The sequence below is a fragment of the Eublepharis macularius genome, chromosome 15 (assembly GCF_028583425.1).
Source record: "Eublepharis macularius isolate TG4126 chromosome 15, MPM_Emac_v1.0, whole genome shotgun sequence".
Lineage (NCBI taxonomy): Eukaryota > Metazoa > Chordata > Lepidosauria > Squamata > Eublepharidae > Eublepharis > Eublepharis macularius.
The window spans coordinates 13,336,436-13,353,320 of NC_072804.1; the positions used below are offsets into that span (position 1 = coordinate 13,336,436).

At 42.6% G+C, this 16,885-nt stretch overlaps 1 protein-coding gene across 1 annotated transcript in view; it reads right to left on the bottom strand.

The window, feature by feature from the left end:
* PI4K2B (phosphatidylinositol 4-kinase type 2 beta) overlaps positions 1 to 14,803 on the bottom strand; it is a 30,680-nt gene extending 15,877 nt beyond the window's left edge. The window contains exons 1-2 of the mRNA XM_054999130.1: positions 14,422 to 14,803; positions 11,266 to 11,423 (exon numbers count right to left, since the gene is read on the bottom strand). Of these exons, the coding sequence (XP_054855105.1) occupies positions 11,266 to 11,423; positions 14,422 to 14,701 (438 nt within the window). The 5' untranslated portion in view covers positions 14,702 to 14,803. The remainder of the gene's footprint in view (positions 1 to 11,265; positions 11,424 to 14,421) is intronic.
* Positions 14,804 to 16,885: the final 2,082 nt, after the last annotated feature.

The following is a 16,885-nucleotide window of genomic DNA, read 5'->3' on the forward strand; positions in this document are numbered from 1 at the left end:
TCAGTTTACATGGCCAAAAGGACAGTCCCTTCTGATATCAGAAATTTGAGTGGATAGAAATTTAGCAGTAAGACTAGGATTGTAACAGAAACCAGGAGGGGCATCTTGGTTCTTTTGAACCCAGTCAGAGATGGTGAGGCCAAGGACAACCGGAACAGGAACCTGCACAACTTTGTGCTATATCTAATTGCACTTTTCCAGAATCTTAGTAAGGTTCTCCAATCACACAAGGTTCTCCAATCATTTCCAATTTACTTGCATTTTCTATTATTATCTTCCACTGTGAGCTTATCAACCTGCCTAGTCTTTAGTGTACTGATATTTAACCTTCTAAGTTCAAGGACATTTCCTGCATATGATCAGTAATCTTCCTTTAAGAGTATGTTTGCCCAATGCGGCTTAAGGGGGAACCCAAGACTAAGTAGTTGGAAGGCATGATAACGACTAAAATTAAAAAGGTTTGGCATTGTAAGCAATCTGGGTAGTCTGAGATTCCTGGAGGAAGGGGCCATCTACGTAGGGACAGCATGAAACTATTGTGTGATTTTGTCTCTTAATTTTCATCCATGACCAAGATGACCATTTTGTTCCCTCTACTTTCTTAGGCTAATTTCACATTCATTTATTTCTTGCTCACCATCTATGCACAAATGACTGAAAAACAGAAATCATGACAACATTTCTACTGTACTTGGTTAAAATGGCTGGGAAGAACCAATGCAGTTTCAACCAGAGTATGGAGAAACCATAAAGAAACTTGAATTTCCAAAACAAACCAAAGTTGCAAAGTTCAGTAGCATTGCTAGTTACAAGCAAAACAAGTATTTTCCATCACACGCGAACAACATTGCACAGGGGACGCTATACTGATGTCACTTCTATAATGGTTTAACACTGTTCCTATTTTATCTGCTGCACACAGATGGGGAAATATGAGGATTGCTGCATTCATATACCAAAAGCTGATGCCAAAACAAACCAGTCAATCCCTTAGGTGCCATAAACATTTCTGCCTTCTTGCTTCTGCAGAGCATTATGCCTCTCCAAGGAGTTCAGAATCCAGTAGCCACTGCAGATAATGTTAATTTTGCTTACTTAGATTTGCCTAAGCAAAATGTAAAGGGATAAGAAATGCCGAATCAGTGCTTGGAGGTTCTCTTTTGTACCCAAATTGCATGGCACTTCATGGAACAAAAACATCAAGCACCAATCCATATGCAAAAGAACCTCCTCAGGATACAGTGAAGCCTCCCTCTATTAGCATTCCACACCCTGGGAAACTCTTACAGGATGACTCAGCCCAACCGTACCCTCCTGAGTAGATATAAATTACCTGCCAACTTCTTTTCCACACTGTGACACTGAGAGATCTCTGTCTTTCGGTGCTACACCTCTGAAGATGCCAGTCACAGCTGCTGGCGAAACGTCAGGAACTACAATGCCAAGACCACGGCTATACCGCCCGGAAAATCCACAACAACCAAAATGACTTATATTTAGCAAAACTTTGGCATGACTTACCTTGGACTTTTCTGCAATTAATAACTGTATACTTGGAGCACTGTGCACTTTAAGAAATATATACTGTACTAGAGCACTGTGCACTTTAAGATATGTATGCTGATAACATTAATTTTTGATGTGCCACCTGTTTACATAACTGTGTCAAGATTCTTTGATGGTACATTTGGTGCTTACCTGCTTGATGTTTGATGATTTTCTGATGGTATTGATCCAAAATTGAATTATATGTTTATATGACTGACTTAGGACTGATTGTTGTTAGATAACCACAGGGTAACGTTTTCTAGTTAGGATTGTGTTCTGTGATTCTCCTTGACTGGTAACTAAACAAGGTCCGACTCTGGCATCTCGGCCACTGTTCAAAGACCTACAGGGTCGGAAGGACTGAAAGGACTTCAACTTAAAGCCTTTGTCTTTATTTGTAGAGGTAGAAGGCATGGCCTTTTTCTTTTCCTTAGTTTCAACAAGGACCTTATCAAGGACCTTTTCTCCAAAGAGAAGTCATCTGGAGAACTTTTCAGTAGAAAGGTTAGCCTTGGATAAGGCATCTACCTTACAGTGTTTCAGCCAGAGGTTTCTTCTAACCACCACGTTGGCAGCCTGAGCCCTGGTACAATGCTGAATGCTGTCCTGGGATGCATCTGAAGAGAACTGGGCTGACTTCCGGTTTGGGATCCATGAAGGTCTAACGCAGCTCTAATCGTGGAGCTGACCGGGCTGCCATTTAAGCGGCCGGCGGGGCAAAATCAAGCCCGCGGCCGACTGTTCTCAGGCGGAGAACAGGCATAGAACGCTCAAGCACCTCAGGGCGCGTCGATCTCGGGCGAGGGGGGGTCCTACGCAACGGATCCTCTCCCAACCCTTGAGGTCCCACCCTAAGACAGGTCGGCTATAATCTCTGCGGCAGTCCTGGTGCCAATGCAGTTGGCATAAGACCTACATGCCCAAGCTTCAACAGAGGAAGGAAGAGTGGATGGGAATCTAAGATTGAAACAGCGATTACAACCCAAGAAAAGTGAATGAGAAGGTAAAGATCACTATCTCTTGAAACGGGACAGATTACTTAAAGTAAAGAAGAATTAAAGTAGACTTTTAAACTGCAACAGACTAAGTATAAGGAGGGGAGGACCCAGCAAGAATTATATTAGAAAAAGGACTAAGTTAAACGAAGTTATTAAAGAAATTGGACTATTGTTTTGAATACCTGTGGCTATAAGGAGATATCAGGCTGTGAGAAAGTTTCACCATCGCGAGAACTGCTGTGGGAAGTCGGGAAACAGGAAGTACGTAACAACAATAGAGTTGCTGGAGAGAGGCGGCCCTTGCCGGAGGGCAGGAAGTAGGGAATCGCCATTTTTGAAAGGGGAAGAGCCGTGGCTTCAGCGAAAGAGGAAGTAAGCCATATTGGATTACAAAAATCATAGAGGAACCATAGAGAAAAGACGTCCGACATTTTGGACTCTTTAAAAGTTTTTTTTGGAAAGACCGGGACATTTAAACTAAAAAGATATTAAATTAAACGCCACGGAGCTAAGGAAGAGAGCGGACTCGTGGGAGCGAGCCAAAGCAAGCCCCACGATGTCGAAAAAAGAGTGGCAATCGGCGATAGAGAATTTGGATAAAAAACTTTTAGAAGTGATTAAAGAGCTCAAGGACATGAAACCGGAGTTGGTGAAAGAGGTTAAAGAGGTTAAAGAGACAGTGAAAAATGAGCTGGCAGAAGTGAAGAAAGGTATGGAAACAATGCAAAATGACCTGCAGGGAACACAGCAAAGAGTCAAGGTAGTGGAAAGCGCGGTGGAGAACTTAGCAGATACGCAACGAACAGAGATGAGGGTGATGAGGGGGAGAATGGCGGTTGTGGAAAGTAAACATATGGAGAAGCAGCTGAGGTTTCGCGGCTTGCCGGAAGTGGAAGGAAAGACAGCTCAAGAACAGATCACTGAGGTGTTAGCTGAATACCTGGGGAAGGAGGAGGAGGAAGTTGTGGCTATCCTAGAAGTGGTATATCGTGTAAATTCAAGAATCGCGACCCAGAGGAAACTACCAAGAGATGTGATTGTGCAATTCACAACCAGAAATATAAAAGAGAAGATTGTGACTAAACAGTTTCAAGATCCATTGGAGATTGATGGCAAGACGATTATTATCATGAAGGAATTACCCAGATCGGTGTTGCTAGATCGAAAAAAATATAAAGCTCTAATTCAGATTCTGAAGGACATGAAAATAAGGTACAGATGGGAACTGCCAGAAGGAGTGTCCTTTGAATTTGGAGGAGCGAAAAAGCGCATTAGATCTGAATCAGAGATGGAGCAGTTTATAAGGGACAATGAAAAGGACTTACCAGCAACAAGATTATGAATATGGAGTGCAAAGTTTTATCTTGGAATGTAAATGGACTTAATTCACCGAATAAGAGAAAAGGTATTTTCCACTGGCTATTAAAACAAAAATGTGATATTGTATGTTTGCAAGAGACTCATATTAGAAAACAGGATGCAAAGTATTTAAAATTGATTAAATTGGGCAGTGATTTTGTAGCGGCCTCTAATAAGAAAAAAAGGGGAGTGGTATTGTATATAAAAGAGGAGCTACAGCCAAAGTTAGTGATGAAAGATGCGGAAGCCAGATTTTTAGCAGTGGAATGTATATGGAATTTAAAGAGAGTATTGGTGATTGGAATCTATGCACCTAACGGAGCAAAAGAAAGCTTCTTTGAGGACTTGAGGAAGCAATTAGATGAACTTTCTTATGACCAGATAATTCTTGCAGGAGACTTCAATGGAGTGACAAACTTGGAACTAGATAAAAAGTCAGCAACTGCACAAAAGAAAAGAGGACTATTACCAAAGACGTTTTTTGTATTGACACAACAGGAAACTTTAGAAGATGTATGGAGAAGACAAAATCCCAAAGGCAGACAATATACGTTTTTCTCCGCGAGACACTCTACGCTATCAAGAATCGATATGATCTGGGCCTCAAAAGACTTAGCGCTTTGGACTAAGGATGTGGAAATAATGCCTATGGTAGGCTCAGATCATAATCCAATTATGTGGAAGTTGGGGAAAAGGAGTAAAAGGAGAGGATGGAGAATAAATGAGGATTTGCTGCAAGAGGGAGAAAATATGGAGATGTTGAGAAGAGAAACAAAGTTTTTCATACAATATAACATGAATAGAGAAGTACCAACCAACAAGGTATGGGACACCTACAAGGCAGTAATTAGGGGCATATTAATGGACTTAAATGGAAGAGCCAGGGAAAAAAAAGAGGAGAAGAGACAGGAGATCACGGAGATCACGGAGAAAATAAAAGCCAAAGAAATAGTTAAAGAAAAGACCAGGGAAAAAGAAAATCTACCAGGATATTAAAATTCTTCAAGAACAGCTGACAGCAATGAATAATAAAGAATTGGAATGGGATCTTAAGAGAATGAATCAAAAGGCGTTTGAAGGCGCAAATAAACCTGGAAAATATTTGGCATGGCAATTGAAGAAGAGAAAGGAGAAGAAAATAATAAATAAAATCTGTGAGGACAATAAAGTGTACCTGGAACAGACAGCTATTAGCAGAGCCTTTTACAAATTTTATGCCAAATTGTATAATAAAAAAGAGGTGAATAAAGACTCAATAGCGACATACTTGGAGAAAATGAAGCTCCCAGTAATTTCGGAAGCTTGGAGAGACAAATTGAACAATGAAGTAACGGAGGAAGAAATAAGAAAGGCAATACAGTCAACAAACTTGGGAAAGGCGCCAGGACCGGATGGACTTACAGCCAAATTTTATAAGGTAATGGCTAATGAACTGTCACCATTCCTAAAAGATGTGATTAATGGTGTTTTAAAGGATCAACGGATCCCAGACACTTGGAGTGAAGCTAATATATCACTGATCCCCAAAGAGGGGCAAGATCTGACTAACGTGAAAAACTATAGACCTATATCGTTACTTAATAATGATTATAAAATTTTTGCGAAGATACTGGCGGAAAGAGTGACGGGATGGCTTTCTGAAGTTATTGAGGAGGAGCAAGCTGGTTTTTTGCCAAATAGATAAATCAAAGACAATTTAAGGACAGTTATAAATGCTATTGAATACTATGACAAACGTTGTGACAAGGAGGTTGGCTTCTTCTTTGTGGACGCTGAAAAAGCGTTTGAGAATTTGAACTGGGACTTTATGTTTGCCACCATGGAAAAGCTACAAATGGGAGAAAGATTCATAAGAGCAGTAAAGGAAATTTACAGAGACCAGAGTGCAGCAATTGTGGTGAATGACGAGGTGACCAAGAAATTGACTATAGGTAAAGGAACAAGACAAGGTTGCCCGTTGTCTCCACTGTTGTTTATTTTGGTTTTGGAAATACTGATGATACAAATACGAGAAGACAATGCAATCCGTGGAATAAAAATAAAGGACTTTTCCTATAAGGTCAGAGCATTTGCGGACGATATAATGCTAATTGTGGAAGATCCAATGGAGAATATGCCAAAAGTAATAGAGAAGATAAAGGAGTTTGGAGATTTGGCAGGATTTTATGTAAACAAAAAGAAGTCAAAGATATTATGTAAAAATATGACTAAACAAAAACAACAATTATTAATGGAAATAGACTGCGAAGTAACAAGTAAGGTGAAATATCTGGGAATTGAACTGACTGCAAAGAATATAGATTTATTTAAAAACAACTATGAGAAACTATGGACTCAGATAGAGCAAGACTTGATTAAATGGAACAGACTGAATTTGTCATGGTTGGGAAGAATTGCAGTAATTAAGATGAATGTGTTGCCAAGAGTGATGTTTCTGTTACAGACAATACCAATTATCCAAGACTCTAAGCAGTTTGAAAAATGGCAGAGGAAAATATCAGATTTTGTTTGGGCAGGCAAAAAGCCTCGAGTGAAAATGAAAGTGTTACAAGATGCAAAAGAAAGAGGCGGAATGCAACTGCCCAACCTAAGACTTTATTATGACGCAATTTTAGTGTGGTTGAAAGACTGGATGATGCTGAAAAACCGGAAATTACTGGCCTTAGAAGGATATAAAAAAATATTCGGATGGCATGCATATTTATGGTATGATAAAGTAAACGCGGACTCTATGTTCTTACATCATTATATTCGGAGAAGCCTATTCACAACTTGGAAGAAGTACAGAAATTACCTACAAGATGGAATCCCCTCATGGGTGGTTCCATATGAAGTAATAGATCCAAGAACTGTCGATAATGAACAACAGTGTTTAACATACAAGGAGATAACCTGAATGGAATTTTCTAGACCCAAAATAAAGACGCAGGACGAGTTGTCTCCAAGTTACGATTGGTTTCAGTACAGACAGATCAGAGATCTTTATAATTCGGACTGTGTGAAGGGAGGGATAAGAATGGAGAATTCGGAATTAGAACAGGCACTTTTACAAGAGGATAAAAAGGAAATCTCTAAGGTATATAAAGTGCTGCTGAAATGGTATACTGAAGATGAAACAGTTAAAGTGCAAATGGTGAAGTGGGCTATAAACTTTAATAAAGAAATAACAATGGACACGTGGGAATACTTGTGGAAAAATACGCTGAAGATCACGACATGCACCAATATTAAAGAGAATGTCTATAAAATGATTTATTGTTGGTATTTGACACCAAAGAAAATTGCGCTAGGGAATTTGAATATGTCTAACAAATGCTGGAAATGTAAAAAGCATGAGGGATCTTTGTATCACATGTGGTGGACTTGTGAGGTAGCTAGGCAGTACTGGGGGGAAATAATAAGAGTAATAAGTGAGATTTTACAATTTCAAATTAATAAAAACCCAGAACTCCTGCTACTGAACTTGGGAATGGAGGATATTCCAGCACAATATAGGACATTGCTATTTTACATGACAGCAGCGGCTAGACTTTTGTACGCGCAAAAGTGGAAAGTGCAAGAAGTGCCAACTATTGAGGACTGGATATATAAATTGCTGTACATGGCGGAAATGGACAAAATGACAAGGAAACTGAGAGACCTTGATCCAGGACAGTTCAACACGGATTGGGAGAAGCTGAAACAATATTTAGTGAAGAAATGGGAGGTGGGAGGAGAACTGTGGCAGTTTGAAAATTACTGAAATACAATAAAAGTAGAGGGAGGTGACTTTACCGGGGGGTGGAGAGGTAAATGAGAATTTCTAAGCAACTATTTTATTAGATTATTATATATAGCATTAAGTATTATAGGTGTTATTACAAGAATTATAATGATAGAAATTAACCAATTATAAGGATAGAAACTAATTAATTTCATTTCTGGCAATAATTGTATAATGGAGATAATTTTATAATTGCAATGAAGGAATTTAAGTAAGGTGGGAAAATATATATTAATGTATAGATTATGTATTAAATTGATTGAATTGGTTTGGAGGTATATATGGGTCAAATTGGTTGACTATTTTTGGTGGATAGTTGCATAATGAAAGAATAATACAATTATATAATTAAAACAGTATGAAGATGAGATATGTAGAAAAAGAAATATATAGAGTATAAGTTAAATTGGTTGACTTATATTGAATGTACTGTTTATAGAAGTATCTAAAAATATGCTAAATGAGGGATAAATTGTTTGCCCCATATTGAAGATGAGATTATAAGATAGAGTATAGAGTACCAAAATTAGCTAAATGATTATTATCAAAAGAAAATATGCCAAGAATGTATTATTTAGTTATGTATTATTTAGTTGTTAAAGTAAGTAGGAAGACAGAAGGAGCACTGTGTTATATAGATAAGCTTAGAAGAAAGTGAAAGATTATGTTTGACAGAATAAATTTAAAATGAGTAAGGGAAAAGGGACAAGGGGTTGGAAAACTGTTGGAAGTCAACAAAAGGGGGGGGAAAGGGAGGGGGTTAGAATTGGAAAAATTAAAGGAAACTGATTGTAATGTACAATTTAATGATATCTAATCCAATAAAATTATTTTTTAAAAAAAATGAAGAGAACTGGGCTGCTCTCTTGATCTTTGTCAGAGACTGTTTGAAAGATACGGTGTCAGGATCAGACTGTAGAAGGTTGTCAGCCCAGATGACTACTGCATGGGTGAAATTGGACAGGTCTGCTGATGCCCTTATTGCTAATGGCGTCACCTCATGTCACTCTTTAAATATTCATTCTTTCTATCCACTTGGTCTTTAAGTATGTTATCACCTTCTTTTGACAGCACAGCTCCAGAGTGCAGGGCTACTATGGGAGCGTCAACCAAGGGAACTTTTAAGTCCCCCATAACTTGCTCTGACAAGGCATAAAACCTCTTGGCAATAGTTTACTAGGTCCATAAGCTGGCATGGACCATTCAGAATGCAGAACCTCCTCAAAATTCTTAGGAAAAGGACAGGCTATAAGCTTCTTAATTGACTTTTTAAAATCTCAAGTATCTAGGGAAGGTGAAGCAGGAGCTGTCTGGCCCTTCTCTGCCTCTAGGGGGTAATTTAGAGTGGAGACCACCTTTTTCAGAAGCCTCTGAAAAAATTCTGGTTGGAAAAGCCTGGCAGAGAGACATCATTGTCATTTGATTCCTGTCCTGACCACTCACCCTGCTCTTTATCAGCGATAATATTTAATGAGTAATTGACCTCACCCTCTGAATCCCGTGATTGTAAACGGGATCTCCCTTTTCAAGTGGGTCTGGGGACCTTTGAAGCATTGGCGGGGGGGGGGGGGTGTCAGAAGATCTCTGTCTCTCTGACCTGGATCTCTTAATGCTCTTTTTGTATTCCTTGTGTCTGGGTTGCTCTTCCTCAGAGGGGAACGGGAAAGAGAGCTCGGAGAAGTCTTGTGTAGAAGGGGAGGAGCTTCGTCTATGAGAATGTTTATGTCTCCTAGGGGCCTTTAATGATTTTTCTCCATCGGATCTCTCCTCCGTGGTCATCCTACCCTCCTCCCTAGTGTTTTGGAGGGGGCCTGAGTTAGGGCTCACAGGCTGAGGGGGGGGGCTACCCTGGCCGATCTCCATGACTGCACCATCCAATCAGGTGCAGGCTGCCCATAAAAAGTGGGGGGAAAAGGTGTGTCCGCCATAACTGCCTGTGCCCCTGAAGCTGCCGTTGGAACTTGCCAGCAAAGAGGGCCGCCCGCCAAAGGAAAGCTGAACCAGGGATCTGAGCCTGACAGGATGGCGTTCATGGGGTTGGAGGTTGTAAGAAAGGCAGTCGATTCATCCACTACTTGGCTGAGTCCACCTGTAGAAGTAGGGTTTACATCTGGCATCGAGATCTCATTGTTGCTGCCAGAACAATACTGTTTGCCTTTATCCAATCTAGGAGACATCTCTGTGTCTGATCGCCTCGGAGATCATAAAGTGAGCGACGGTGGTCTAGTCAGGGTGGTATTCAACACTTCAGATGCTCCCAACCTTTCTCCTGCATGTGGAGCAGGGAATGCGGCCTCCATCTGTCCAGCCCCTTTGTGTATAACGGGGAGGACTTATCCCTCATGAGGTCCCTTTCCCACATAGATCCAGACCCTTGGATCCTTTTTGAGGGAATGGTATCCATTGATGCTGGAAACCGAAGATCCGACAAGGATTCTATTTCTCTCTGATCTAGATGGTAGAGCAAGGCTCTAACACCCTACTGGAGCAGCAGGGCTATTCAAACCGGAGGGATGCACACGCATGATCCCAGGAAAGCATACACAAAAATTTGCATAGCCTTACCTGGAGCAAGAGAAGGTGTGACCAAACCAGTTTGGATGCCTTCCTCCACTGAAGGAGAAGGTAACATGCATTTGGCATAGTAGTGTTCTATGCAAGTGAGTCATGGAGGTAACTCCTTTTAAACGCTTGCTACACACAGCATTTCAGGTCTACAAGTCTGTAAATGATGTAGTTACTGTTACAGTTGGTAATATGACAGCCCTCCCCGAGGGTACCCCTTATCTACCAACTCTATGTCCTAGCACTTGCACTCAGAAGCTGAATAGACATGACTATGCCTCATCTATTTAGTTGTACTTCTTGGCCTTGTAAAATAAATGCAATAACATCTCTGAATTTGTGAGGATCACATACCTTTATACAACATCCAAAGCATGTATTTGTAAAGATACTGAATGTTAATAAAATGGAACACCTAGATTTAACTTGCTTTAATCTCACTTGGTGGTGGTGGAAAGTGCTGTCAAGTCATAACCATCCTAAGATTTCCAGCTGTTATCAGGCATTTTAATACATATGCCCTTTCAAATATGCTATTAACAAAATAATTTATGTAACAGAAAGCTAGCATCAAGCAACTTAATGAAAGGCCACCTGCATTTCATTCAATTAAGAACATACTGTACAACCATAAAGATTTGTTACACAATATATTACAAGGCCAACCAAAAATGCAAGACGCCTCATTATGTTTTCAGCAGTATTTCAAAGTAACTGAGCAGAACATTTATGGCCAGTTCCCTTGCAGTTCCAGGTGGATTACCATGATGGAACAAACCCACATTGTAATGGATAAGCAAAAATGGAACCTCAAGTTTTCCCTCTAAGTCAATGCTCGCTTGCTCCTGTTCTAATAGTCTACAAGACCTCTTATGATTGTTATGGAAAAAGAAATCAAAGTTTTTCTTATTTATCTTTTCAAAAACTAGTGTGACCCTAAGAACAAACTTAGCATGATATGTACTCAACCAAGGCAAACACTAGCCACTCCACTATTTTTAGGTACAAACGTCCAGGCAGCAAAGTACAAACCCTCTTTGCGTCTTTGACAAAGTAGCTTCCACTTGATCCCTGGGAGATTCTGTCTGGAAAGACTCCACATTCTATGGCTTGTTCGGCTCGTTGCACAATTTCCGCAAATTCAGGATCATCCAAAAATAAATTCATCTCTGCAGTATTTCCAACATTTCCTGGATGTAATAATATAAAGCACTGTCAATTAGGGGTGCCAACTAATCAAGAAATTAATTGAATGAAAATTGATTAACCATGTGACTCTTAACTGACCAATCAACTAAAAATTCTTCAAATTGCCCAAAGTTCTATATAGCACAGCAGTCTTCTTGAATACTGAAAAAAACTTGAGTTAATTTAGTTTAATAAAAGAAAAGTTGTTGCAGCAAAAAGCTATCTGTGATACTTTCTTGTTCTCTATTGCAGTAATGTGCCAGAATCAATATAATTAAAAATAGAGCATGCACTTCACTTGCAGTCATAATTCTATTAAAACAGGTAAATAAAAAAGAAGCAGAAAGCAGCCCAAGCTGAAGTGCTTAAGGGGAGAAATAACTCCGACTGAAATTGTTTAATCTTAGAAGTGCTTAATTTTAACTGGATGGTGCCTCAAATCTGTACATTTAAGAAAGGCAAAACACCCACTTACATGGCCTCTTCAGTATCCACCCATTTTAGTTATATGCAGCTATGTACTACAGAGGACTTCTGACCTGCATAATTTGCATGCAATTCTCTTGAAAACAGACACAGATAAGCTTATTTTCCTTGCCTTCTCCTGAGTTTATTTATATTGGGGACTAACAGATTTTTTACAAAAAAAAATATGTATCATTTTTATCTATAAGCCCCTCTTTGAACCTTATTTCACACTAGGGACAAGTCCCATGTGCAAATCAGAGTCTCAGAATTTCACATCCATGAAGTAAACATGCTGTGTAGAAAAATCTTAAGATAAAAATATGGCTACGAGTACACCATACACAGAATTCAAGCAAAGTGCCATTCCAAAGCCACCAATGAAATGAGATGCAATTCTGTTGGAGGGCTTGGGAATGACAGCTTCTTAGATAGCACGTATGTTCTAGACAGAGAAGTACCTGGCTCCTCCGGCTTGGTTCCGGAGACACTAGAAGGCGCCTAGGCCTAGGAGAAAAGGGCTAAAAACATGCCACATGAAAGAAGTTGTTGCTGACGTTTCAAAAACAAAGGGATTACTATATAGGAAAGGGGAGAAGTGAAACAAAATTGTACATGGAAGCACTGCAGAGTCCTTTGAGGGCCAGACAGTCAAAATGTAGTTTAGAGATCTAAGAAGTTACAAAATGTGATTCTCCTGCGTGCCCTCTGAAACATTCCTGTCAATTTTATTACATCACACCACCACACTCTCATTGTGTTGTACACACAGACCCAATCCTGAGACAGTGCAAATGAAGCATTTGGACTGCTCCAAAGCACCACATAAATGGTAAGCAAGATAATGTGATAAGATGCGCTAACAAGCCATGTATGGGCTTCTCTGTGATCTTTGGAAAGTATGTGGGTGACACTCAAGTATGATGAATATAAATATACTTAGAAGTTGGGCTAGCAAAGGATAAACTCAACACAGGAAGTTACATATGCAGCAAATCAAAGTGGAGGAGAATGTTCTGTACCACCTCAGGCTGCCACTAGGCATGCATACAGAATACTCTTGGATGTGTTAAAAAAACTTCACATAAACAGAAAAGTAATGCATCAGAAAGAAAACTCCCAGTCTTGGCTGAGTGGGTATGAAGCCCCGTGCTGCCATGAAGCTTGCTGTGTGGCCGTAGGTCAGTCAGACCCTCTCAGTCAGCCTCACTAACTCACAAGGCTGTTGGAATAATAAAAACGGGGAAGATAACGGCTTATTCTGTCATACTTCACCCCGCCTTTCCTCCAGAGAGCTCAAGGTGAGGACGACCATCCTCCTCTCCTCCATCTTACTCTCACCAAGACCCCTACGAGACTCGGAGGGCTGAGAGCGGCTGGTCCATGACCCTCCTGTGAGCTTCATGGCAAAGTGAGGATATGGACCCAGACTTCTAGTCTAATGCTCCAACCACCTCGCTCTTCCCTCTGCAATGTGTTACTTTCCTATTTACGTTCCTTTAACATTCAAGAATATTATCTTGACATACCACTACCTACCTGCAATATGAGGTGATACAGTTAATTCTCCTGTTGCAGGACTCCACCATCTAGTTTGGCTGCATTTGTGACTTCCTCCATGTTTTACCACCATACTGCGCTGTCATTGATACACCCGTTCTTGCATGGTGCAGCAGTTAAGAGTCAGACCAAGGTTCAAACCTTTATTGGTCCCTGAAAGCTCACTGGGAGCCCTAGGCATAACAGCATATGGGCTTCTGAGTTTCCCAGAACTTTTCATCAAGATAGATGTTGCAAAAAAAATGTTTTAAAGTTTTTAAGCAGGTTTTCCAGATCATAGCCTTAAGAAACAACATACAGTGAATCTGCTGACAGACAAAAGGAGAATCAGGTTTGAGGTTGCTGCAGTCAAAAGGCCAGTCACACACACTCCCTCAGCCTATAACCAACCTCACAAGGTTGTTGTTGCAAAGATCAAAGTGAGGGGGGAAACTGTGGTAAGCCACTTTGGGGAGAATAACAGGCATATAGGTACCCAAACAATGTGCTTATTGTTTATTTACTTTGCTCGTGCCCCGCCTTTCTCCCCAACTGCAACCCAAAGCAGCTTACATTGTTCACCTTGGCTTAATTTTATCCTCGCAACAACCCTGTGAGGTAGTCTGTCTGTAGCAGTAGAAAAGCGCAAGAGCCCAGGAGCGCCGCCGAGACTCTCCCGATTGGTGGCAGGGGTGAGCTTTCCTGAGCCGCCGCTCCCTTCCTCAGGCACCACCTGGATCACGGAAGCTCACACCCCGCCTCCAGTCGGGAGAGTCTCGGAGGCGCTGCTGGGCTCCGGCTCCCTTCCGCGGCCGGCCTGTGAGGGAGGCTGCGCGGACGGTGCGCGGGCTGCCCAGGGCAGCGCAGGCCTTCCGACCGGGCCCGACGGGGCGCCTCGAGGCCGGGCTGCGCCCCCGCCGCCCCCGGGAGATCGCCCCCGCCAGGAGCGCCGCTTTCCTCCTCCGCGCCGAGGCGGCGGGCGGGCGGGCGGCTCACCTACGTCTAGGCGTCTTCCGCGCTTCCTGCGGCCGCGTCCCGAAGGCGGCGCCGCGGCCGCGCCGAGCAGCGGCTCCTCTTCCTCCTCCTCCTCCTCCTCGCCGCCGCCTTCGCTGTCCGAGCCGGAGGCCGCGCCGCCCCCGCCGCAGAGGCTGACCCTGACGGCGCCCCCCGGCGCCCCCCTCACGACCACGGGCGGCGGCTCCTTCTCCGGCACCAGCAGCTCCTCGTCGGGCTCCTCCTCCTCCTCCTCCCCGGGGCCGGGGCCGCGCTCCGCCATGGGGGCAGCCAGCGGCTGAGGGGGCGCGGCGAGAGCGCCAGGGGCCCCGCCGGCCACGACCAACCGCCGGCTGAGGCGCCCCGCCACGCACTGCGCATGTGCGCGGCTGAGGCGCTGCGGAAGGCGGAGGAGGCGCGCCTTCGTCTCACCTGCCTTCCAGGGCCGGCCGCGCGCGGGCCGCGCACCTGACCACGTCACGCCGGGGGCGGGGCCGCGCGTGGGAGAACCGGCCGGCCGGCCGGCCTCGGGGCGGGAAGGAGACGCGAGAAGGAGGCGGGCTGCACGCCCGCCTGCTCCAGGTCAACACAACCCACGCTCAAGGGGGAGGAACCCTCCCGTGCCGCAAGTTAACAAACAGTTAATCAAACCTGCTGTTTCAGAGGTGCAATAAGGTAAAGGGCTCCGGTGGAATGAATATGCATTCACAACGGCATATACCTTTCCTTAAATAGATAAAAGAGTCCAGTAGCTCCTTTAAGACTAACCCACTTTCTTCTTTGTCAGAGAGCTGTGGTTCTCCAAAGCTTGTGTTACAAGAAAGTTGGTTAGTGTTAAAGGTGCTACTGGACTCTTCTACTAGTTTGCAACTGCAGACTAACAGCTAACTCCTCTGGTTAAATAAATAAATACAATAACAATCATAGATTACAATAATGAACATCAACTGCATCAATACAATATCAAAAAACCAGTCCAGTATAATAAATTAGTGGCTTGAAAATCCAATATGGATGGCAACTGTTTTCTCCTCTTCAACAGGCAGAGAGAACCGTGTTACCTCCGCGAACCTCCCAGATTCAAAATAAGTCCATTGTTCTGCTTCGTCCATCATTCCTGATCTCTCATGGCATCCTGGACGCTCCACTAGTCGAATCGCCCGGGAGCTGCCGGCCTGCTAGCCTTTTTCAAGGGCATCAAAGAGCAGCGATTCTCTTTCCTTGAATGTGTGTGCCACCTCTAGAGCTGTTGATTTTAACAGCAGATTTTGTTAACTGGTAAAATTACTCCTGTGGCAATAGCTGCATAAAAAATGGATTCTTTTTTTAAACGTTTTGTTAGCTCAAATAACACATTTGCCCATGCCCTGAAAAACTGAGGTCTGTCTCTCTGGGAGAAAGCCTAAGCAGGCACACTCAGAGTCCCATGTTATTAAATGGGGCTTACTCTCAGGAAAGTGTCTTTAAGGTTTCACTCGAGTCGCTCTTTCAACAGTGTGGTCTTTATTAACATTAAAAGACCACACTGTTGAAAGAGATGCTCGGAGAGAGTTACAGGCAATACTATTACTCTAGAGTATACATGTTTACTTATTAAGAACTTCAAACCTCACTTTGCTACCCAATGGGGACCCACATAAATTTACAACATTGTTCTCCTCTCTTCCAGTTTATCTCCACAACAGCCCTGTCACATAGGCTAGGTTAAGAGAGGGTGACTGGCCCAAGGTCACTCAGCAGACTTTTGCAACATAGTGGGGATTTGAACCCACACCCCCAGATCCTAGTATAACTTTAACCACTACACCACAGTGGCTTGTGTGTTAGCTCTTTCTTGCTGCATTTGACTGGCCTGTTGAAATTCTGAAGCTCTTGTTATATGGTAACAGCTGTATTGTGACTTAGGGATGTAATTATCTTTTTTCAACCTATATTGAAGAATGTTACAGCACATTTAAAATAGTTTAAACAGATTCATCGGGGCTTTATTTTAAAGTACAACTTGATACAACCTGAGCCATTTTGGTGTAGTGGTTATGAGCAACGGGACTCTAATCTGGAGAGCCGGGTTTGATTCCCCACTTCTCCACTTGAAGCCAGCTGGGTGACCTTGGGCTAGTCATGGCTCTCTGGAGCTCCCTCAGCCCCACCCGCCTCACAGGGTGTTTTGTTGTGGGGATAATAATGGCATACTTTGTAAACCGCTCTGAGTGGGTGTTAAGTTGTCCTGAAGGGCGATATATTAAATGAATGTTGTTGTTGTTGTTGTTGTTGTTGTTGTTAAAATGTGAAGTTCCAGGGAACAAAGTACAGTTCTACAAAAAACAAAGTTGGTTGCAGTTTTTTGGGTGGAATCAACTTCCTTTAAAGGGTGGTATTCCCTGTGCCATGTGTGAATTGCTCTCTCAGTTTCCCATGGGGTACTGGTGACCTGACTGGTGTGACTGGATCGTGTACTGACAAACAG